The sequence below is a fragment of the Strongylocentrotus purpuratus genome, unplaced genomic scaffold (genome assembly GCF_000002235.5).
Source record: "Strongylocentrotus purpuratus isolate Spur 01 unplaced genomic scaffold, Spur_5.0 spur5_scaffold_21, whole genome shotgun sequence".
Taxonomy (NCBI): Eukaryota; Metazoa; Echinodermata; class Echinoidea; order Camarodonta; family Strongylocentrotidae; genus Strongylocentrotus; species Strongylocentrotus purpuratus.
Genome location: NW_022145607.1, coordinates 39,712,487 through 39,737,998, shown reverse-complemented (window position 1 = coordinate 39,737,998; position 25,512 = coordinate 39,712,487). Strand labels below are relative to the sequence as shown.

General features: G+C 38.0%; 1 protein-coding gene across 2 annotated transcripts; it reads right to left on the bottom strand.

Moving 5' to 3' along the window:
* Positions 1 to 668: 668 nt before the first annotated feature.
* LOC105440244 lies at positions 669 to 17,424 on the bottom strand. 2 transcript variants are annotated; one of them, XM_030994781.1, is made up of 3 exons: positions 17,236 to 17,424; positions 17,175 to 17,205; positions 669 to 1,281 (listed from the first exon to the last, which is right to left on the bottom strand). In XM_030994781.1, exons 1-3 carry the CDS (start codon positions 17,334 to 17,336, stop codon positions 1,051 to 1,053), a joined length of 363 nt encoding a protein of 120 aa, XP_030850641.1. In that variant the 5' UTR covers positions 17,337 to 17,424; the 3' UTR covers positions 669 to 1,050. The 2 variants fall into 2 exon arrangements, with proteins under 2 accessions (XP_030850641.1, XP_030850640.1); XM_030994780.1 differs by having other exon boundaries at positions 676 to 1,281; positions 17,175 to 17,421.
* Positions 17,425 to 25,512: the final 8,088 nt, after the last annotated feature.

The window sequence follows — 25,512 nt, the reverse complement described above, 5'->3', positions numbered from 1 at the left end:
TTGTTTGATGTATGTCACCGAAACGGCAACCATTTTTAATGTACATGGTCAAGGTAAGCACTTTTACTTTTGAAAGTTGTATAGTTGAATTTGGAATCCTCATGACCAGACGAGTAATTTGATATGCATATCGACACGATTGAAATCTACCCTGTATGACCTTTGTTGACCCCTCACGAAAATGCCCGGGATTTTCAAGGGGGCAGCCCAAGTCACAATGGTTCGGTATTCATCAGGGAACACAAAACACTTTCAAATCTTTGTTCCCAGAGAATGGCTTTGCGTGGGAAAATAAAGACCATTAGTTGTCGACTTGACATAAGTGATTGTAATCACCTAAATAATAGTCTGATTTTCAGAAACCTTGTAGTTGTACCAAGTGGTCGTACGTTTTGTGCTGCACAAAGATTCAATCAGTTTAATTTTGGCCATTACAAGTAGTGGGTTATTGATGTAGAAAAGTGCTCATGTACATGTACTTGTTACAGCTCATTTTATGTACACGGGTTTCCTTGCATAATATGAATACTAGGACATGGCTAATGTTTAAATTTCACAAGTAAGACAGACATGACATATTCATAATTCCTGCAAAGTTCTACAGAATTGAAGTTGGCTGCAAAAGGAAGATAATATCTTTAAAGAGAAAATAAATAATTTTTAAGTATTTCATGAAAATCAAATGTTCTTCTTGCAAATTAAATGAATTATGCAGGGTTTGGAAGCAAAACACTTTTCAGTCAATCAGCTATTGGCATGCAATAAATTCATCTGACAATACTATACCATGTAGTGCTTAAAACATTTACATACATGTTACTGCCCCAGAATTTGGGTTTGCCTGCAGGCAATGTATGCACATTTTTTACTCCCTAGAGAGCATTCCAGACAGGCGCTATTTTACAGATGCACACAATACTGAGCAAACTACATTGAATTTGGTTATATAACAAATCCGTGTTGTGAGGATCCTACGTCACAAAAAATGCATTGTGCAGGGGTGATGGTGTGCAGGGGGTGATAGTGAGCACTAAACAAAACAAATCCCCCTCAACCACCCACTTTCCCTAGCTTCTCTTGTGCTGACCGTTCTCTGAAGAGCAGCGGGGTTGACAACGCTTGTTGTATCTGCCTCCCTGATGAGGTAGCATTGGTCCTCTTACCCCGCCCTTTCTTCCCCTTTGCAACAGGCTTGGTGTGATAATTTAGGGGTGTGTATAGGCATCCAGGGGACTGGGTTGTAGTAGCTGGAAATGGCGTAGCTTGCCTTGTCATGGTAGTCTACGTGTGAACACAAGTGGTAAAAAATACAGCATTTTTTAATTAAGCTTCTGATAGTGATGTAAAAAGCCATTGGCAGTCAACAGCAAACAAACAATCCTCACATTTACAAGTTTGCTGACATGACTGCAAAATTGTTTTAGGCATAACTATGAGCCAACAGTAAATAACTGATTTCTTTAGCAAAACACATAAAAAGGTACCCATGTGTTTTCTGATAGGCAGGCAAGGGTTAAAAGATATAATAACAAAGGAAATTTGGAGTAGGGACCATCACCCCTTAAGACAAAATCAATTAGACAAAATAATTGTTTCAAATCAAGACTTGGACTGGTAAGACTTAGAGAGAGCTCTGAAGGTATCCAAAGGGATTAGCTAGTTGTAGTGATCTCATCTTAGCTATGTCTTGGCCTGGGTTATTTTGGAACTGCATTGCCTGGGGGGGGGGGGGGGGCTTCTAAATTGTTAGAGATGCTGAAATGTCTCATGATAGTTGACAAATTATAAAGCGGAGTGATATTTTAAGGCAAAATTTGAGTGATTCGCCTTACGATTAGCCTTGTTTAAATCGTTCTAGGTGTAACATCGCGATACTTGTTTTAATAGTTAGGAAAGAGAATGAATCATTGTAATGTGATTTATAATTTGCTGATAGATTTATGATTCAGAAACAAGACGACAATATATTCATTACTTTGCTTTAAAGAAGTTTGAACATGAATCTCAATATTTCTAATTGCTTTACTCTAGTCTCAAACTTGATAAATACTCTTTGAAGGTTATGTATTTACTTAAGTTTGCTTTACAAAGAAAGCATTCTAAGGGAAAAGAACATATTACAGATGAAAGTGTAGAAAGTATTTATGTATTTTTCGGTTTAAATAGTTTCAATTATTTTTACTATGTGAAAGGAACAATTTGTGTACTTTGAAACAATAGTCATTCTTTGTTTTATCTCTGTTATTCACTACAGGATTCACACGCAGTATTCCGCAGGATATTAAAGGTACTATGTCCCATTTGCAGGCCAAACAAATGAAAAAGTTAAATTCTAACAGCATTTGAAAGATAATACGAATTTAGAACTTCCCTAAAAAAAAAGGGGGGGGGCCTGAAAATGTCTTTAAGTGGGAAAATAACGACTATTAGTTGTCAAATCGACTTAATAGCTATAGAGCCAGTAAGTAATAGTCTGATTTTTAGACCATTGAACTGTATGGTCGTACGTTTTATGCTGCGCAAAGATTCAATAAGTTTAATTTTGGCCATTACAAGAAGTGGGTTATTGATGTAGATAAATGCTCATGTACCCTTTACAGCTCATTTTATGTATGTTTACCAAAGAAGAAGAACCAAAAAAAAAAGCCATTCAGTCACTCAATAGTGTCTGACAGTGAAGTCTAGCATAACCAGGTTTTTTTGTGCATAATTTGAATTTAAGGACACTGCTAATTATAAATTGGCTGCAAAAGAAACAGTATCTTTAAAAGCCCGGCAGCCCAGAGCACTTTGATCAAACGAACGAGGTACCAATATCTGAGTATTGGAACATTTGGGGAAAAACCTAGGATATCCAAATGTGGACGTCTGCCGGTGTCCCTCTGCTGCATGTGGCCCCTGGGGCCAGTTGAGAGGGGATCAAACGAACGAGGTACCACTTGAACCAGTGTGAACTAAATGCATGAATGCCACAGAGCACTGAATGGCCCATGCCAGACAAAATTTCTGCTGCAAAGGGCCCGCCAGACGCCCCCAAAGGGGGCCCCCTAAAAATGCATTTGATCAAACGAACGAGATACCACTTGAAACCAGTGTTAACTAAATGCATGAATGCCACATTTTCTGCTGCTAAGGGCCCACCAGACGCCCCTTAATATGGCCCAAAAGCCCATAATGTAGCATTGACCCAGATTAAATTTGCAAAGTACCACTCAAAACCAATTTTGAATGGTCGGGTTTATTTTACAGACTACGGAAATCATCATGCCAGATAAATTTCCTCCTGCAAATGGGCCCACAGACACACTGAAAAAGTGGGCCCCAAATGAAGGAGAAACCACTTGAAACTAATTGTAACTTAATAGTTGAATGCTACAATGCACTGCCAGACACATTTTTCGCTTCTTAGGGCCTGCCAGACGCCCCCAAAATGTGGCCAAAGGCCCATTTTTGTATCATTGACCAAAGTTTAATATAAAGTCCTACTTTAGGTACGACTCGAAATCGATTTGGAAAGGTCGGGTTAATTGCACAGACTAAGGAAATTACCATGACAAATTTTCTGACAAACGTCAGTGATACTACACGTTTAAATGAAAACAATATGAAATAAAAAGGCACATTCCACAGAGTAAATAACTGCCGCTGCAAGACAAATTTTATTCTGAATAGGGCCCAACAGATGGAAAAGGTGTGGCTCAATGTGGATTCTGGGCTTAAGGAATTGAACATTAATGTAGATTAAATTTGCCTTGTAACATGACATTTCAAGCAGATTACATTATTGCAATCCTAAATTTGATTACAGAATTAAAACATGGTATATTCTACTAAATGAATATGTTGACTATCAGAATTCTACTCAAGACATGTGACCTCATTTTACTACAATTAACAACTAACAGTTACATAGCGTATGCCTATATGTTTCTCAGAAACACCACAAGTTGCAGAGGATCTTTTGTAATCCCTTATTTAGCTCTGTATCTCTATATCAGTCCTTTCCTTCTTTTCCCTCTTATCTGCACTCAAAAAGAAATTGGAATTAACAAGTATAGTCTTGTGTTACATGTATGTTATATAAGATGTGTTTTAAATACCGGTAAGTAGATATTGAATACTTTTTACATTCATTGTCAACCTCAAATAAGGGCCCTTATTCTATTTTGGGTGCTGTATACTTCATAATACATGTACTTATCTGTTTATAGTACCGGTATTCGACTATTTCATGTGATGTGTCTCGTCCTTTAAAAATGTTCCTGTAATATTTTATGCCATTGAAATGAAATGAATAACCGTTTATGCCCTACACGGGACCAGCAATTGTTTGAGTTTCTTTAGCTATTGGCTGCTCTAAGCAAAGTTACTTGTAAGGAAAAACATTTACATGCCATAGGCCTAAGAAAAAGAAGCACTGTCATATATCAGGTTGCATTGTAAATAAATGAGGAATACTTTCTTCCCATCAATTTCAAAGTTCAACCATAAAACAGTTTTGTAACTAATGACAGCATTTCCTCTCTGTAATTGAGGCATATGCCCTTAGACTCTTTGTAGATGCTAATAATTTGGTGGAATGATATAAACACAATTCAACAAATCGAGCTTGTAACCCTCATTATTCAAGAGCCTACTTGATTAGTATATTGGTTTATAGCAAGACTGCAAAAATCATTCAATTATGCTGAACGTTGATAGGAAAGAGAGTAAATGCCATAATTTAGCAAACATTGCACACATTATTTTCATGTATGTCTACCTTATAAAATGCTTCCGGATGGTGAGCTAGTAAATCTCAGTTGGAATGTCATATTGCTCCATTTTGAGTCTAATATCGGAAATGTGTTACATTGCTTCATATTTCATCCAGTATAGAAACATATTATACCAGGTGAGAGATGTGCAACTCTACTTCAGAGTGTGAGTATAAACAACTAGGTCACATTCTAACCGAACTAGCTGAAACAAAAATCAATGGGATATACTGTTAATATGTTGGTCAGCCCATTGGATTGGACGTAGCAGGGTTGGGCGGGATGATACATCCCCCAGCAGTAGACCAGCGAAGCACAGGCGCACCGAGTTTCCAAGCTAGGAATTAATAGGACTCTACCTCAACACGACTAAAGAACTAGACTAGGCGTAAATAGGCAAATTTGACTGAATGCCCAAAATATAACAAACAACAGCAACATTAGATGGCAAACAAAGTACCTGTATAGAGGCTAATGTGATCCAAGTGTTCTTTAAAATGTTTTTTTTTCCATACTGGAAAGTTTGCTTGGAGCAGGAAATATAGCTAAAGAAACAAAAGCAATAGCTGGTGGAAACATAAGAAATTACAGGAGAATCTTAAAAAGATAAGATACATCATATCGAATAGTCAAATACTATAAACAGGTAAGTACATGTACAGTAGCAGGCAACCCCCAAAAGAGCATAAGGGCCCTTATTTAAGGTTGACAATGAATGTAAAAAGAATTCAATATCTACATATTTAAAACACATTTCATATCGCATAAGACAAGACTATACTTGTTAATTCCAAGTTCTGTTTGAGAGCAGATAAGAGGGAAAAGAAGGGAAGGACTGATATACAGATACAAAGAGATAATTATCTGATCTGAGGAGGGAGTACAATGGCGCACCATGAGCCACTATTATTATTATCATAGATCCTCTGTAACGTGTGGTATCTAAGAAACATATAGGCATATGCTATATGTTACTGTTAATTGGAGTAAAATCAGGTAACATGTCTTAAGTACAATATTTATTTAGTAGTATACACCACATTTTAATTATGTAATCAAATTTAAGATTGCAATAATGTAATCTGTTTGAAATGTCATGTTACAAGGCAATGTCCATTTCCTCAGGCCCAGGATCCATATATTGAGCCAGCCTTTTTTCTATCTGGTGGCCGCATGCAGATTAAAATTTGTCTTGCATCGGCAGTTATTTATTCTGTGGAATATGCCTTTTTAAAGGTAAAGACCAGTATTGGAACCGCCCCAAGTTCAAAAAATGAAAAAGAAGCTATTATTTTCCAATCATGTGAAAGAATATGTTTTGACTCATACATGATGATAGAAATTTTGCCGGGAAACCGCCTTCTAATTGATATATTAGGTAAATTAGTTTATCTATTGGTGTGTGAGAGATAAACGCACGTGTAGCGCACGTGTGCGTAGTCCCATATACATCTTTCTGTGTACAGTGCTTGTAACTTTACGAAGACTGGGCCAAATTTCTTATCATTTTCATGATTCCAGAACCTTGCAGTACACACCAATACTTATATGCTAGATGATCAACCTTTTCTGATCGATTCCACAACGTTTCTTTCACAATGCAATCGCATGACCATATTAAACTGGTATTTACCTTTAATCTATATTGGTTTTGTGTAGTTTCTCTTATGTTTGTTCATAGGCCATTTGGGGCTCCTCTTTTTGAGGGTGTCATTCGACACTTTTGCAGCAGAAAATAAGTATGTCATGGTGATTTCCTTAGTCTGTAAGAATGAACTAGACCATTCTAAATCAGTTTTAGTCGTACCTAAAGTGGGCCTTTATATTAAACTTTGGTCAATGATACAATAATGGGCCTTTAGTCACATTTTGGGGGCGTCTGGCTGGCCCTAAGAAGCGAAAAATGTGTCTGGCATGGGCCATTCAGTGCATTATGGCATTCAATTATTAAGTTACAATTAGTTTCAAATGGTTTCTCCTTCATTTGATCATGGCCCATTCGGGGCCCACTTTTTCAGTGTGTCTGTGGGCCCATTTGCAGGAGGAAATTAATCTGGCATGATGATTTCCATAGTCTGTAACATAAACCCGACCATTCAAAACTGGTTTTGAGTGGTACCTTGCATATTTAATCTGGGTCAATGCTACATATATGGGCTTTGGGCCAAATTTAGGGGCGTCTGGCGGGCCCTTAGCAGCAGAAATTTTGTCTGGCATGGGCCATTCAGTGCTCTGTGGCATTCATGCATTTAGTTAACACTGGTTTCAAGTGGTACCTCGTTCGTTTGATCCCCTCTCAACTGGCCCCAGGGCCACATGCAGCAGAGGGACACCGGCAGACGTCCACATTTGGATATCCTAGGTTTTTCCCCAAAATGCTCCAATACTCAGATATTGGTACCTCGTTCGTTTGATCAAAGTGCTCTGGGCTGCCAGGCTATAAGCTCACGCCTCCTTTCGTGGTTATTGTAGCAACGTGGATTTTTGACACAGTCTTATAACATAGATTACTATGGTAATTATTTTTTCACTCATTCACTCATTTGCATATTTATGGTAATTTATAGAAATAAGGTAATAAAATTCACATTTTTACCCATCAATCATATTATCTTCATATTCAAACATCAGTTTTCACTACATATATTCTTTAGACCATTTGGGATAATAATACAAAACTAGATGGAATTCGACTGCGCGCAGTCGAAAATGATGCCTCCGTCATAGAGCAATTTTACAAACCAAAACAGAAGAAATTTTTCGGATTCAAGTTCAATTGTAATCCATTGACAGGTTCTCAGAATATCGTGATTACAAGCAATTTCTCATATACATATATGACCCTTTGATCTTTGACCTCATGACCCTAAAATCTACTCAGTTCATTGGCTCTTCAAGATGTCCTGAGTTAAAATAGTAATCCATCTGTCAGTTCTAATGAGAATGCGTTCACAAGCTATTTTTGCATACATAATGAGCCCATGATCTTTGACCTTATGAACCAAGAATCTACTCAGTTCATTGGCTCTGCAAGTAACATACATGACCTAATTTTGGCAGCAATCCATCAATCGGTTCTTGAGATAACGCGATCACAAGTTGTTTATGCATACATAATGAGCCCTGTGACCTTTGACCTTTAACCTCATGACCCCAAAATCTAATCAGTTCATTGGCTCTGCAAGATACATACATGACCAAAGTTTGGCAGGAATCCATCGATCGGTTCTTCAGATAACGTGATCACAAGAACGGGACGTACGTACGTACGTACGGACAACCCGAAAACATAATGCCTCCGGCTACTTCGTAACGGAGGCATAAAAACAAACAAGGGAATCGCTCTCGGCGGTCTCGCCTGCATAACGCAATTCGACATGATGAAAAATTGAAGCTGGAACAATATTACTAGGCAGGGTGGTCCATTAGCAGGCCCCCCCAAAATGAAATCCTCTGAATATAATCAGCATTTTGAAGTGAATATTGATTAAGAATCATGAACAAATAACAAAAAAAATGTATTCATTTTTCTCATATTAAGTTGTGAAAACATAATCCCAGACTACTGACTTAAAATGACCTTTGACCTTGTGACCTGGAATTTGTGTCATATGATTTGTGATACTTTGATAACCCTTGGGTACAAGTTTCATGGAATTTGAACAAACACTTTTGAAAATATGCTAAAAAAGTCTAAAGTTTGTTGACCTAAAATGACCTTTGACCTTAACTTAGTGACCTGAATTCTACTCACATGATTGGGGATACTTGATTACCTTTATAGTCCAAGTTTCATCGACTTAGGACTTATACTTTCAAAATTATATCAAAAATTCGAAAACTGAACCCTAAGTTAAGATTTTGATGTTGACGCTGTCAACGCCGCCGCAGTCACCGAAAAAGCAGCGCCTATGTCTTGCTTTTTTAGTGATTTTTAGTGACATCAGTTGAGTTGTGTACAGTGGTGTTTGAAATGTTGAGAATCAATAGAACAGTTTTTAATACAGCAGCAATTGGAGCCACAGTTTTCAAATTAAATACGGTAACCCATACAAAGAAACCAGTTCTAACCAAGTACAGGTTGGGCAACGTCACCCTGGAAGAAGTGCAACACCTGAATTCAATTTTTAATACAGCAGCAATTGGAGCCACAGTTTTCAAATTAAATACGGTAACCCATACAGAGAAACCAGTTCAAACCAAGTACAGGTTGGGCAACGTCGCCCTGGAAGAAGTGCAACACCTGAATTCAAAGGGACTCGGTTGGGCCACACATATTGACCAAACTTCATCAAATTACATGTAGGCCCAAATTAGAGTTCTATGCAGCTACATGTACGGTACATGGGACCCACAGCAGTCAGACCAGGACAAACTAAACATTCACAACGAGGGACTACGACAGGGAATCAAGTGTTACAAAGATGCTGGAAAATCTAAAATGGGAATCTTTGAAAGTCCGCAGAACCAAAGCCAGACTACCTGCATTGTATAAGGAAACACATAACACATGGATTAACACCCAGCAACATATCAACTTATCTTCTCATTTGAAAATGGTGCTACGGTACATACTTTATACTCTTTGCATTGCAGCTTTCTTGCATCCAAAACAACCACTGAGCTGATAAGAGTTTTAAGCAACTACCCAAACGTTGATATTTAAAAACTAGATATCTTTGAAACAATATTATTTCCACCTTTCAATTAACATCAAATACTCCACTTTTGAAATTGATCATGTCTGGTGACGTGGAGCGTAATCCGGGACCTGAACATTCAAATTCGTTACGTCATACACTCAATTGTCTACTACTAAATGACTGTTCCCTTGGTAATAAACTGAATGACCTGAAAGTGAGTTACTTCCGATAAAATAGATGGATGAACTCTGATTCCTGCGATGGTGAAATCTTAGATGTACAACAATATCAAATCTTTCGTAAAGACTGCAATCACAACGGAGGAGTTGTACTTTTTGCATGAAAACGATTCACGGCTCCGAGTTTTAGATTCCCAGCTGCGAGTTGTTATGGATTCCATTTAGTTTACCACGAAATAAAGGCAAGCTCTTTTTGGGTGTATGCTATCGTCCCCCATCATTTAATGCTACCTTCCGTGATGCACTAAATAAGTCCTTTGTTCTTATCACCCACATATTTCTTCTTTCAAATACATTATTTTATGCAGTGGTTTCCATATTCATAACTCGGTTCCATTTGAATTGGACTGTAGTCGTGTGCCACAGTTGCTTCCTAGGGTTTTCCATCAATTTCAAAAAGCAGATAGCGTACACTATGAATATGACTGACAAAGAAAGCGGACAAAATATACAGTTCCTCAGGTAGACAAAGGAACATACCTTCCCCGGCCACCCCACTCCGAGAACGGACGGACCCCATGCGTGTTGCCAAAATGTCCTTTTCGTAACAAAAGAAAAAGGTCAACCCATATTGACTTTACACCTTGGACTTTTGCTGAAAAGGGGGGGGGGTGCTGAAAAAGGCTTGTATACAAAAGAAAAAGGTCGAGCCATATTGACTTTACACACCGGACTTTTGCTGAAAAGGGGGGGGGGGGTCGGTTGTAACACGCATATGCGTAACCTAAATAACACTGAGTGGGGGGGGGGGCCGGGATCCCTTCACTGCTATTATGTAAAAATGTGTAGAACAGGTGTCACATGCATATTCACCATTTTACATAATAGCAGTGAAGGGAAGTTCCTTTGTCTACCTGAGGAACTGTATATTTTGTCCGCTTTCTTTGTCCGTCATATTCATAGTTGTAGATTTACAGAAAACGATTGAATTTATTCCATGGAATCTATTTATTGATGAAGAGAGCATTGATAACACATGTGAACTTTACACTGACTTGTGTTGCAGGCAACAATCAAAGATGTATTTATCAAAGGAAATAGAATATCCAGAAGAAAGAGAAGAGCTTACAGAAGAGCTTTAATACAGGAAAGCAAAGAAAGCAAATAATCACATACTGTACATGTAAAGAGGATTTCCATAACAATGAAACACCTTGCTCTATTGTGTACACTCCAAGACATTTAAATGCCATTACCAAATCATGCATGCCCAAGTCTTGCCAGTATCATTCTTTGAGTATTTAAATAGAGGAATAGCTGAAAAGTCTTTTATCTATTCACAGATTGAAAAGTGATTGTTATAACTTTCACTGATTGTGCATATATTAAGATGCATGGTGGGAAATCAATTGTTCAGGCAATGATTATTCATCAGCTCATCATGTTTATGCATAAGTCACAAGAAATGTTGGTGAGGAGGGGATAAGTTGTACTAACTGTCTAAAAACTCTTTATCTGTTGGTGAGGTATATATGGAGGAGACTGCACTTGTACTGGATGTGACGCCATGTTCACATGCAGGGCCAGATCATCAGTTGGGGGGAAAATGGGGTTAAAATTTGTGGGGTAAGTATATGCTGTATATCTGGCTCTGTTGTCACAGTTCCATGTTAGTAGTTTTCTGCTGGCATGGATCTCCCCTGATGGCAATTTTCGAATATGATAAATCAAAATATATCAAAGCTCTCGACATATCTTGAGCATTTCTCACTCTGTTTAACCATTATTTTCGTGCATTTGTTAGATGTGTATTTTTCGTTTTGTTTTTGAGACTTTGAGACGGTTTCAGTAATGTAGTAAAACATGCTGATGCGTATTGACCTCTAGAGCGGTATACTTGCTGAGAGGCAGCACGATTTGAATTTTCAAAGTATTCTTTCTAACATCATTAAGTTGAAACAAGGGAAACGCTCTCGGCGGTCTCGCCTGCATAACACAATTCGACATGATGAAAAATTGAAGCTGGAACATTATTACTAGGCAGGGTGGTCCATTAGCAGGCCCCAAAAAATGAAATCCTCTGAATATAATCAGCATTTTGAAGTGAATATTGATTAAGAATCATGAACAAATAACAAAAATTGATTCATTTATTTTCATATTAAGTTGTGAAAACATAATCCAAGGCTACTGACCTTTGACCTTGTGACCTGGAATTTGTGAAATATGGTTTGTGATACTTGAACAAACACTTTTGAAAATATGCTAAAAATTAAAAATCTTGATGTTGATAACACAAAAAAAAGTCTAAGTTTGTTGACCTAAAATGACCTTTGACCTCAACTTAGTGACCTGAATTCTACTCACATGATTGGGGATACTTGATTACCCTATAGTCCAAGTTTCATTGACAAAGAACTTATACTTTCAAAATTATATCAAAAATTAAAAAACTTAAGCTTAGGTTAAGTTTTTGATGTCGCCGCCGCCGTCACTGGAAAAGCGGCACTTAAATGTCTCGCCTTTTTGCTACGCAGGCGAGACAAAAAAGGAAGAGCCAGGTTATTCCTTATGTTATCTATTGTTCTGATAATTTCTCATGTATTTCCTTGTTTTTTAACTCATGTATTTTGTTGTTTTATTTCATTTCTAACTGTAATTCAACTATTTTGACCCCCCAAATAAGTATAAACAAGACCAAATAACCAATGTTTTATCTCTTTTTTGGAAAAATGAGATTTCCATATGTTTTGTACACAAATCACAAAAATGAGTGATTTGGGCCGACATGCACAGACAAAAGGTCATGTGACTTTGTCCGTTTTTTGAAAAATCTATTTCAAAAGATGCGCCAGAAAAAAGTTATACATTTCAGCACAAGATTCTTTTGCGTTAAAAATGTATCAGGAACTAGATGGAATTCGACTGCGCGCAGTCGAAAATGATGCCTCCGTCATAGAGCAATTTTACAAACCGAAACGGAAGAAATTTTTCAAATTCAAGTTCAATTGTAATCCATTAACATGTTCTCAGAATATCGTGATTACAAGCAATTTCTCATATACATATATGACCTATTGATCTTTGACCTCATGACCCTAAAATCTACTCAGTTCATTGGCTCTGCAAGATTTCCTGAGTTAAATAGTAATCCATCTGTCAGTTCTAATGAGAATGCGTCCACAAGCTATTTTTGCATACATAATGAGCCGCATGACCTTGACCTTTACCTCATGACCCCAAAATCTAATCAGTTCATCAGCTCTGCAAGTAACATACATGACCTAAGTTTGGCAGGAATCCATCAATCGGTTCTTGAGATAAGGCGATCACGAGCTGTTTTTGCATACACAATGTGCGCTGTGACCTTTGACCTCGTGACCCAAAATCTAATCAGTTCATTGGCTTTGCAAGATACATACATGACCAAAGTTTGGCAGGAATCCATCAATCGGTTCTTCAGATAACGCGATCACAAGCTGTTTTTGCATACATAATGAGCCCTGTGACCTTTGACCTTTGACCTCGTGACCCCAAAATCTAATCAGTTCATCAGCTCTGCAAGATACATACATGACCAAAGTTTGGCAGGAATCCATCAATCGGTTGTTCAGATAACGCGATCACAAGCTGTTTTTGCATACATAATGAGCCCTGTGACCTTTGACCTTTGACCTCGTGACCCAAAATGTAATCAGATTGTTTTCCTATAGTGATACACACTATCACTAAGTTTGAAGTTTAAATCTCCAGTGGTTCTTGAGATATCATGATAACAATCTCAATGTATGGAATTTCATAAGTTGACCTCTGTGACCCTTGACCTTTGACATACGTGCTCCAAAATCTAATCAGATCGTCTTCCTATGGTGATACATACTATCCTTAAGTTTGAAGTTTAAATCTCAAATGGTTCTTGAGATATCGCGCTAACAAACTCAATACAAGGAATTTCATAAGTTGACCTCTGTGACCTGTGACCTTTGACCTACGTACTCCAAAATCTAATCAGATCGTCTTCCTATGGTGATAAATACTATTCCCGAGTCTTAAGTTTAAATCTTAAATGGTTCTTGAGATATTGTGATAACGGTCAAACGGGACGGACGGACGGACGTACGGACGGACGTACGGACGGACGTACGGACGGACAACCCGAAAACATGATGCCTCCGGCACCACCTTCGGTGGCGGAGGCATAAAAATGTAGGGGGGGGGCTTCTGAAGACCCCCCCCCCCCCCCAAAGGCTAGATAGGGCTTAAGATAAAGTTGATTTCTGGTCATGCGATTGCATTGTGAAAGAAACGGTGAGGAATCGATCAGAAAAGTTGTGTACTGGAAGGTTCTGGAATCATCAAAATGATAACAAATGTGGACCAGTCTTGGTAAAGTTACAAGCACTATACACAGAAATATGTATATGCAGGGCTTAAATTAATCCAATGCCACCAAGGCCATGGCCGTGGATGCCCCTTTGATTGGCCTCAATGCTTGGCCTTGGAGATTTTTTGTACCCTTTCCTATTCTTCTTATTTGTGCTGTAATATAGGAATGTGCCCTACAGAAAAGTGGCCTTGCCCTGAAAATGTTGAAATTTAAGGCCTGTATATGGGACTACATGAACATTTGGCTTAAAAATCCGTCCTGATTTTTATACTGTTACATGAAATATTTAGAATATTAAGGCATTTGAAGAGCCATGCTTTTCAGGAAACATTTGTTATCTAATGTTCTTCCAGACTTGTATGATAACAATGATAATTTATTTATTTATTTATTTATTTATCATTCTTCGTCATCTTTAAAAGTTTACAGCCAGTTGCTTTATCTATACTCAGATTATCAATCTGTTTCAATACAAAATCCTCAGTAATCAAATTCAAATTAAATTGCGAATGAGTTGGACCAATATTATTGTCCTCGTCTAATGCTCACAAATTATTGTCCACCTCTTCCCAGAACTCAACCTTCTCTTTAAGAGAGCCCTGTTAGCCATAGAAATTGCCTACGGGAAGTGGTCTTATTCTATACTTACTTCACAAACCCACGCTCTCATTATCCCCAATAAAATAATACATATGGAGCAATCAAATTTGCATTTGCAAACTCTGCAAAAATCACATGATAATGATAATTAAACAAGTTACACAAAACTTAGGCCTAAAAGAAAAGTAATTTGGTTGTCCTTGACTGCCAGCTCGTCATTTTCGGGCAGCTCATCAAAACATCACCAAACACTAAAAAGGTGTAGATGATTGTACTAAGACATACCTCCATACAACATTTGAAAGAAATCTGTCAAGAAATGTGGCAGTTAGAGCGCATTAAAGACATATTTGACCTTTGACCATATAAAAGACGGAACAATGAGGGCAGCTTCACCCAAAGTGTCGATTGGTAACAAGATACATTTCTAATTCTCTATACAAAATTTGAAAGAAATCCATCATGAAATATGATCTGCAGAGCGCAAACTAGACACCCACCGAAATATGAACTCTTGACCCTATACAAGACGGAAAACTGGGGGCAGCATCACCAAAATCTATATGCTTGTAGATTATACCAAGATACACCTCGATACAAAATTTGAAAGAAATCCGTCAAGGAATGATGCAGTTAGAGCGCACACAATAAAATATGGCCTTTTACCCTGTAAAAGACAGAACACTGGGGGCAGCATCACCAAAAGTTATAGGTGTGTAGATTATCCAAAGATACACCTTGATACAAAATTTGAAAGAAATCCGTCAAGGAAAGATGCAGTTAGAGCGCACACAAGAATAAAATATGGCCTTTTACCCTGTAAAAGACGGAACACAGGGGGCAGCATCACCAAAAATTATAGGTGTGTAGATTATACCAAGATACACCTCCATACAAAATTTGAAAGAAATCCGTCAAGGAATGATGCAGTTAGAGTGCACACAAAAATAAAATATGGCCTTTTACCCTATAAAAGACGGAACACTGAGGGCAGCATCACCAACAGTTATAGGTGTGTAGATTATCCAAAGATACACCTCGATACAAAATTTGAAAGAAATCCGTCAAGGAATGATGCAGTAAGAGCGCCGACTAAAAACAAACATATTTTTCGGGACAATGTGGCAAGGGGAATCGGCTCTAACATGACAACGGGCAAGACCGGGCAGCCAAATTTGGTATCAACTTAAAGCTTAGACATCAGACAAAATTGTGGTATTAAAATACAAGCGGAACTCTGCGGAAATCTAAACGTTTCCTCTGGATTTATAAAAAACATGGATAATTAGTCCATTTTTCAGTGAATTAACCTTTAATATATCATGAAGATTGTGTTTATATACATTTTAACCGATTCATGCAACAGAATGAACTATCAGAAATATGTGAGAGCAATTTCATATCAATAACTTAAGAACTTCATGTTAAATTGAAAGATTTATAAAATAAGTCACTTTTGCACTAAAACTGTGAATATGTGGTATTTTGATGTTTGAAGGAGTAAATTTATACCCTAGTTGTGCTTACTGGAATTAAATATTTTACTGAGGTATTCCTCAATGTATTACAGTTCAACTGGTTAAGAAAAGAATTGAAGAAAAAAAAAATCACCAAAATAAGTTTTGGAGCACTTTGGTTCCTCCCTGGCCCACTGTGCGTTGCCATGGTTATGTGGACGAGCGTTGAATCGGCTGTGCGTAATACAAATGTGTACCGATTATGCCTAATAATAATCGATGGACGTGGGGAGGAAAAGCGCCTGCACATGCAGTGTTGCAAATTCTGGCAAAAAGAAATACCATACATGGAAAGCTTAGGTTTGGGCGGACATTTTGAGATTAACATCACTGCGGGAATCGGCCGGAATCCAAATAAACATGCTTACTTTTATTAAAAATTGCAATTTTTTCCTTTTTTTGGTGAAATTTAATGCTCATTTTTCCCAAAATGAAGCTTCCATAAATTTGGTCATTGTATTTTCTAATTGGGTTACCAATAGGCAAGAAGTGCACGCAATATCAAGTTGATTGCTTTTCCCTTCATAAATTCTCAACACCTATTGTAAAGTTGCCTCTTTTATCATTTTGGAGCAACATATAGATTTTCCAATGTTCGCAGGGGTATATGACACTTTTAAAACTCGCTAAATATTAAAATATTGGTGGGAAAATATTCTTTAGAATGTTTTCTTCCCCAAGCGAATGAAAAAAATGTAAAAATTCACATTCGCCAATTTTGAATTTTGACACACTTTGATGCGATTCTGGCCCACTGTGCGGCGGCGTAATGCTGCTGAATCCAAAGTACCCCACCGGCATACTGCTGGGGGATACAATTTTTTCAAAGATGTTTTTATACAACCCCTGTATGAATCATATTTTCCCTAACCAATAAGTAAGAAAAAGAAAGTTTATCAAATTGGAGAGGAGCTTGCAAGATATGTCACAGTGTTGCCAATTTGTGTTTCAATGATGACAACTTTGAAAATATATAACTTTCTTATTTCTAGTCAGTTTTTGCTCAAACTTTCACTGACCTGTTTCTCTCATTTTCCTGCTTTTACTAAAAGCAACTTAATATCAGGGTGGACTTCCCCTTTAACACTCACCTTTGCTTTCTCCTGGACTCCCCTCTTCTCTTCTGCTTCACGTTGTTTCTTTGTCTTCTCTAGCCTCCAGTTGGCTTTTCTCGATTCCTGCTCCTTAGTTGTTCTTTCCTCAATCCACATGTTGACCTTGACCTCAATGACCTTAGCTTTCTCCACCTTCATCTTCTTCTCTTCTGCAATCTTCAGCTGTTTCTCCCTCTGCAGCTTGGCCTAAACTCGATAAAGAGAGAAAAGAAGAGAAAAGAGTGAGTGAGAGTGAGAAAGGGGGAGGAAGGAGAGGGAGAGTAAGAGAGAGAGGAGGGAGAGTGAGAGAGGGGGAAGGGGAGGAGAGGCTGGAGAGAGAGAGAGAGAGAGAGTAAGAGAGAGAGGGAGAGTAAGGGAGAGTGAGAGAGGGGGAAGGGGAGAGGCTGGATAGAGAGAGAGAGAGAGAGAGCAAGATAGAGAGGGAGAGTGAGAGAGAAGGGAGAGAGAGGGAGGAGAGTAGGGGAAGGGAGACAGAGAGAGACAGAGAGAGAGAGAGAGAGAAGAGAGAGAGAGAAGAGAGTGAGAGAGAAAGGGGGAAGGAAGAGAAAGGGGAAGGAGAGGGAGAGAGACAGACAGACAGAGGAGGGAGAGTGAGAGAGAGATGGAAAAGGGGGCGGGGAGGGAAGGGGAGAGGGAGGAGGGGAGAGGGGGAGAAGATTCAGAATACGGTGAAAAGGTAAGGATCACGACACCTCACCAACAGCTAAGGTAAAGACAATACTCTCAATTTGTGGTCATAAAGGGTGCTAGAAATTCTAGCACCAACTTAAATAACATTTTACATCAAATACCACACTTTAAACAAAATGAAGTTAGCAAAACTTTAAACAATATGCGGCAAACGCTGGTAGCCCTAAGAATAAGTTCATTAATGAAGACTTAATACAAATATTTATTGGAGATTGCTTAATACAGTTCCGCCTGCGATCAACGTCACACTGATCGCACGCAATTGATCGCGCTCAAAATGCGCGACTATGAGCGCGATCGCGCGCTCTTGTTATGCGTTATCACTGAATGCGCATACTGTCCTCTACGGCAGAAAAGAGGCGCGATATTCTGTACGGCAGTATTACAAAAGCGCTCGATTCCGTTCAAAACGGCAGTAAAAAGTGGGGGTGTTTTAAAAATATCTCTCCCGTTTCAATTTTGTTTTCCTCATTAATACGTTGATTGTTTTCCCTTTTTGAAGATTATCTAGATCATGCATGCCTGCTTTTTTTTTAATTTTCTACTTCTAAAAACAATAATTATCAGCAAGGTTTTGTTGCCCCTACGGAGATCTAAAAACGATAATTATCGGCAATACTTTGTTGCCCCTACGGTGATCTAAAAACAATAATTATCGGCAAGGTTTTGTTGCCCCTACGGAGATCTAAAAACAATAATTATTGGCAAGGCTTTGTTGCCCCTACGGAGATCTAAAAACAATAATTATCAGCAAGGTTTTGTTGCCCCTACGGATATCTAATAACAATAATTATCGGCAAGGTTTTGTTGCCCCTACGAAGATCTAAAAACAATAATTATCGGCAAGACTTTGTGGCCCCTACGGAGATCTGAAAACTATAATTATCGGCAAGGTTTTGTTGACCCTCCGGAGATCTAAAAACAATAATTATCGGCAAGACTTTGTTGCCCCTACGGAGATCTAAAAACAATAATTATCAGCAAGGTTTTGTTGCCCCTACGGAGATCTAAAAACAATAATTATCGGCAAGGTTTTGTTGCTCCTACGGAGATCTAAAAACAATAATAATCGGCAAGACTTAGGTGCCCCTACGGAGATCTTAAAACAATAATTATCGGCAAGACTTTGTTGCCCCTCCGGAGATCTAAAAACAAAAATTATCGGCAAGGTTTAGTTGCCCCTCCGGAGATCTAAAAACAATAATTATCTGCAACGTTTTGTTGCCCCTATGGAGATCTAAAAACAATAAGTATCGGCAAGGTTTTGTTGCCCCTACGGAGATCTAAAAACAATAATTATCGACAAGACTTTGTTGCCCCTACGGAGACAATTAGTTGTCGCTGATATTACCGGCTTTGTGACAAAAATTAAGCCGACGGAAAGAAAGAAACGAATAAAGAAAATTAATTCAAATATCACTTGCGCTAGAGAAACAAAAAGTGAGAGAGATAGAAGCGAAAACGATTAAATATCGCTGATTTTACCGGCTTTCATGATAAAACTTAAGCCGTCGGAAATAAATAAAGAAAATGAATTGCAATATCACTGGCACTAGAGAAATAAAAAGTGAGAGAAAGAGATTGGTGAAAACAATGCAGTGTCGCTGATATTACCGGCTTTCACGACAAAAATTAAGCCGACGGAAAGAAAGAAACGAATAAAGAAAATATCACTTGCGCTAGAGAAATAAAAAGTGAGATTTTTTTCTTCTTCTCCACCTCACTTTGTCACTATGATTCTATTTTGTACTTAAATTTTTGTAAATAATTATGGGTTCACTTATTAAAACTTGCATATTTGTTTGTAAAGTGTATTTTCATTGTTTTATATTCTGTTCTAACAAAACAATGGATTCTGAGTGGGGCATTCTGGCGACATTCCGAATGCCAATTGTATAAATCCGTGACGTAATTAACTATGAGGCCTACAAAATAAAAATATATTGTGCCTTAGGTGCTAAAACATGGGTCGGTCGGAAAATAATCATCTTTTTTTTTTTTTTTTTTTTTCTTTTTTTTCTCGCCCTTTTTGGGCTGATATTTTTCAGTTTTTAATGTTTTTTTTTTTTTTTTTTTTCTCGCCCTCTTTGGCCTGCTATTTCTCAGTTTTTAATGCTTTAATACATGTGTTTCAGCGACATCATTCCATTCATATCTTTTCACCTTATACTAATCCATGGTTTACAATGTTGTGTTGAGACAACACTCTCTGCTTCCCAGCTGATGAGGTTTTTCAACTGCCTGTAAAACTTGCTAGCAATGTGAAGATTGTTGACAAATTGTACAGGTAGTCCCGGGCACAAAGTGGTCTCTTTACTAACCAAAGAAGGGACCGAAACTGACACAGGAAAAGACAGCCAGACAGTTTTGCATGCAAGAGGTTCAAATCATAGCCTATCACAAAATTTGTATCTAAACTGGCCCAATTCATAAAATATGCTCTTCATTCCTGTTTCAGTCCTGGGGATTGTTCCAAGTGTATGTTTGTATCCGTTTGTTGAGTCTGAAATGAGTCAAATCTGACCCCAAAAAACAAACAATAATCAAATACATGAATGTTTGAACTCACTGTATCTCCATGTTTTAATCTGAGTTGTACAATTAACAAAGTTACAAACCAACTTACACTTTGTCTTGCTGGAAAACTTTAATAAAGAAACAATATTCAAATAAATAAACACAAATACATGTGTGTTTTCTCGCTCACATGAGTTTCATGGAACAGAGCGCATACGATCCCATTTGATTGCAACTGATCGCAGACAATTACTGCGTGTTCTGGTAACGTAGAGGCTTGTGGATAGTTCTCAATGTTGTAGGGTAAGTTTGAAGGAAAGAAAAAGACAAAACTCTAACATTTGAGATTCGAGGAAACATAATAAGGGGATGTATGAGTAGTTTCTTTCATGGGCGGAGATTCCTTTTCGAAAGGTTTACAAACGTGTATAGTCTCATTGCAACAGCATTCATTTGCGATCAGATGCAATCGCGTGAAGAAAAAAGGGTCTAGCGGTAAAAGGCACAACAATTATAATTTTGGTGTAGAAAGCCCGGTCGACAAAGCCTATTCAAGTTATACATGCAGGTAGATGAAGCACAAATTATGTTCTTTGTAAACTTTATATTGCTATGGTGTCCTTTGAAAATCAATCTACGGATCATTCTCATGGCTCCTCTTTGAAAAGACATAACGGAAGAATGTAGTCTCACCGTAGCAGGTGTTTCGGGGTCAAGTTAAACATTTTATGCATCCTCAAAAGATTCCTTTTTTCTTTCAAACACAATTCTTGTCGTTAAGCAATATCCCTATTTCTGTGAGAGCATTCGCACTCAAGCAGACTATGAATCTTAATTTTGTTATGTCTCTCCAATGTATATAATAGTTTAAATAAAACGACTATCAATCGATCTTTCCGTACTGTAGCTTTATGCTTGAATTTCATTTTAATTATCCACCCCGACCGCCGCCTATATTATTAAGTGGACACTGTTCAGCTATCGCATCCGAAACAGTTTAATCCAGCCCAGCAAAGATGAAAAATTATAAATGTGGCTGGGGAGAGAGATGCGGAAAGCTTAATAATCTTCTATACAAGGAACAGAGCGCATACGATCCCATTTGATTGCAACTGATCGCAGCTGATCGCAGACAATAACTGTGTGTTCTGGTTACGTAGAGGCTTGTGGATAGTTCTCAATAGTTTGAAGAAAAGAAAAAAAACAGAACCCTAACGTTTGAGATTCGAGGAAACATAATATGGGGATGTATGAGTAGATTCTGTCATGGGCGGAGATTCCTTTTCGAAAGGTTTACAAACGTGTATAGTCTCATTGCAACAGCATTCATTTGCGATCAGATGCAATCGCGTGAAGAAAAAAGGGTCTAGCGGTAAAAGACACAACAATTATAATTTTGGTGTAGAAAGCCCGGTCGACAAAGCCTATTCAAATTATACAAGCAGGTAGATAAAACACAAATTATGTTCTTTGTAAACTTTATACTATGGGGGACTTTGAAAATCAATCGACGGATCATTCTCATGGCTCCTCTTTGAAAAGACATAACGGAAGAATGTACTCTCACCGTACCAGGTATATCAGGGTCAAGTAAAACATTTTATGCGTCCTCAAAAGATTCCCTTTTTCTTTCAAACACAATTCTTGTCGTTAAGCAATATCCCTATTTCTGTGAGAGCATTCGCACTCAAGCAGACTATGAATCTTAATTTGTTATGTCTCTCCAATGTATATAATAGTTTAAATAAAACGACTATCAATCGATCTTTCCGTACTGTAGCTTTATGCTTGAATTTCATTTTAATTGTCCACCCCGACCGCCGCCTATATTATTAAGTGGACACTGTTCAGCTATCGCATCCGAAACAGTTTAATCCAGCCCAGCAAAGTTGAAAAATTATAAATGTGGCTGGGGAGAGAGATGCGGAAAGCTTGAAAATCTTCTATACAAGGAACAGAGCGCATACGATCCCATTTGATTGCAACTGATCGCAGCTGATCGCAGACAATAACTGTGTGTTCTGGTTACGTAGAGGCTTGTGGATGGTTCTCAATAGTTTGAAGAAAAGAAAAAAAAACAGAACCCTAACGTTTGAGATTCGAGGAAACATAATATGGGGATGTATGAGTAGATTCCGTCATGGGCGGAGATTCCTTTTCGAAAGGTTTACAAACGTGTATAGTCTCATTGCAACAGCATTCATTTGCGATCAGATGCAATCACGTGAAGAAAAAAGGGTCTAGCGGTAAAAGGCACAACAATTATAATTTTGGTGTAGAAAGCCCGGTCGACAAAGCCTATTCAAATTTTACAAGCAGGTAGATAAAACACAAATTATGTTCTTTGTAAACTTTATAGTGCTATTGGGTACTTTGAAAATCAATCGACTGATCATTCTCATGGCTCCTCTTTGAAAAGACATAACGGAAGAATGTACTCTCACCGTACCAGGTGTTTCGGGGTCGAGTTAAACATTTTTATGCATCCTCCAAAGATTCCCTTTTTCTTTCAAACACAATTCTTGACGTTAAGGAATATCCCTATTTCTGTGAGAGCATTCGCACTTAAGCAGACTATGAATCTTAATTTTGTTTTGTCTCTCCAATGTATAGTTTAAATAAAACGACTATCAATCGATCTTTCCGTACTGTAGCTTTATGCTTGAATTTCATTTAAATTATCCATCCGACTGGCGCCTTTATATTAAGAGCACACTGTTCAGCTATCGCATCCAAAACAGTTTAATCCGGCCCAGCAAAGACTAAAAAACTATAAATGTGGCTGGGAGAGAGATACGGAAAGCTTGAAAATCTTCTATACAAGGAACAGAGCGCATACGATCCCATTTGATTGCAACTGATCGCAGCTGATCGCAGACAATAACTGTGTGTTCTGGTTACGTAGAGGCTTGTGGATAGTTCTCAATAGTTTGAAGAAAAGAAAAAAAACAGAACCCTAACGTTTGAGATTCGAGGAAACATAATATGGGGATGTATGAGTAGATTCTGTCATGGGCGGAGATTCCTTTTCGAAAGGTTTACAAACGTGTATAGTCTCATTGCAACAGCATTCATTTGCGATCAGATGCAATCGCGTGAAGAAAAAAGGGTCTAGCGGTAAAAGACACAACAATTATAATTTTGGTGTAGAAAGCCCGGTCGACAAAGCCTATTCAAATTATACAAGCAGGTAGATAAAACACAAATTATGTTCTTTGTAAACTTTATACTATGGGGGACTTTGAAAATCAATCGACGGATCATTCTCATGGCTCCTCTTTGAAAAGACATAACGGAAGAATGTACTCTCACCGTACCAGGTATATCAGGGTCAAGTAAAACATTTTATGCGTCCTCAAAAGATTCCCTTTTTCTTTCAAACACAATTCTTGTCGTTAAGCAATATCCCTATTTCTGTGAGAGCATTCGCACTCAAGCAGACTATGAATCTTAATTTGTTATGTCTCTCCAATGTATATAATAGTTTAAATAAAACGACTATCAATCGATCTTTCCGTACTGTAGCTTTATGCTTGAATTTCATTTTAATTGTCCACCCCGACCGCCGCCTATATTATTAAGTGGACACTGTTCAGCTATCGCATCCGAAACAGTTTAATCCAGCCCAGCAAAGTTGAAAAATTATAAATGTGGCTGGGGAGAGAGATGCGGAAAGCTTGAAAATCTTCTATACAAGGAACAGAGCGCATACGATCCCATTTGATTGCAACTGATCGCAGACAATAACTGTGTGTTCTGGTTACGTAGAGGCTTGTGGATAGTTCTCAATAGTTTGAAAAAAAGAAAAAAAAACAGAACCCTAACGTTTGAGATTCGAGGAAACATAATATGGGGATGTATGAGTAGATTCCGTCATGGGCGGAGATTCCTTTTCGAAAGGTTTACAAACGTGTATAGTCTCATTGCAACAGCATTCATTTGCGATCAGATGCAATCGCGTGAAGAAAAAAGGGTCTAGCGGTAAAAGGCACAACAATTATAATTTTGGTGTAAAAAGCCCAAAGCCTATTCAAATTATACAAGCAGGTAGATGAAACACAAATTATGTTCTTTGTAAACTTTATAGTGCTATGGGGTACTTTGAAAATCAATCGACGGATCATTCTCATGGCTCCTCTTTGAAAAGACATAACGGAAGAATGTACTCTCACCGTACCAGGTATATCGGGGTCAAGTAAAACATTTTATGCGTCCTCAAAAGATTCCCTTTTTCTTTCAAACACAATTCTTGTCGTTAAGCAATATTCCTATTTCTGTGAGAGCATTCGCACTCAAGCAGACTATGAATCTTAATTTGTTATGTCTCTCCAATGTATATAATAGTTTAAATAAAACGACTATCAATCGATCTTTCCGTACTGTAGCTTTATGCTTGAATTTCATTTAAATTATCCATCCGACTGGCGCCTTTATATTAAGAGCACACTGTTCAGCTATCGCATCCAAAAAAGTTTAATCCGGCCCAGCAAAGATTAAAAAATTATAAATGTGGCTGGGGAGAGAGATGCGGAAAGCTTGAAAATTTTCTATACAAGGAACAGAGCGCATACGATCCAATTTGATTGCAACTGATCGCAGACAATAACTGTGTGTTCTGGTTACGTAGAGGCTTGTGGATAGTTCTCAATAGTTTGAAGAAAAGAAGAAAAAAAACAGAACCCTAACGTTTGAGATTCGAGGAAACATAATATGGGGATGTATGAGTAGATTCCGTCATGGGCGGAGATTCCTTTTCGAAAGGTTTACAAACGTGTATAGTCTCATTGCAACAGCATTCATTTGCGATCAGATGCAATCGCGTGAAGAAAAAAGGGTCTAGCGAAAAAAGGCACAACAATTATAATTTTGGTGTAGAAAGCCCGGTCGACAAAGCCTATTCAAATTTTACAAGCAGGTAGATGAAACACAAATTATGTTCTTTGTAAACTTTATAGTGCTAAAGGGTACTTTGAAAATCAATCGACGGATCATTCTCATGGCTCCTCTTTGAAAAGACATAACGGAAGAATGTACTCTCACCGTACCAGGTGTTTCGGGGTCGAGTTAAACATTTTTATGCATCCTCCAAAGATTCCCTTTTTCTTTC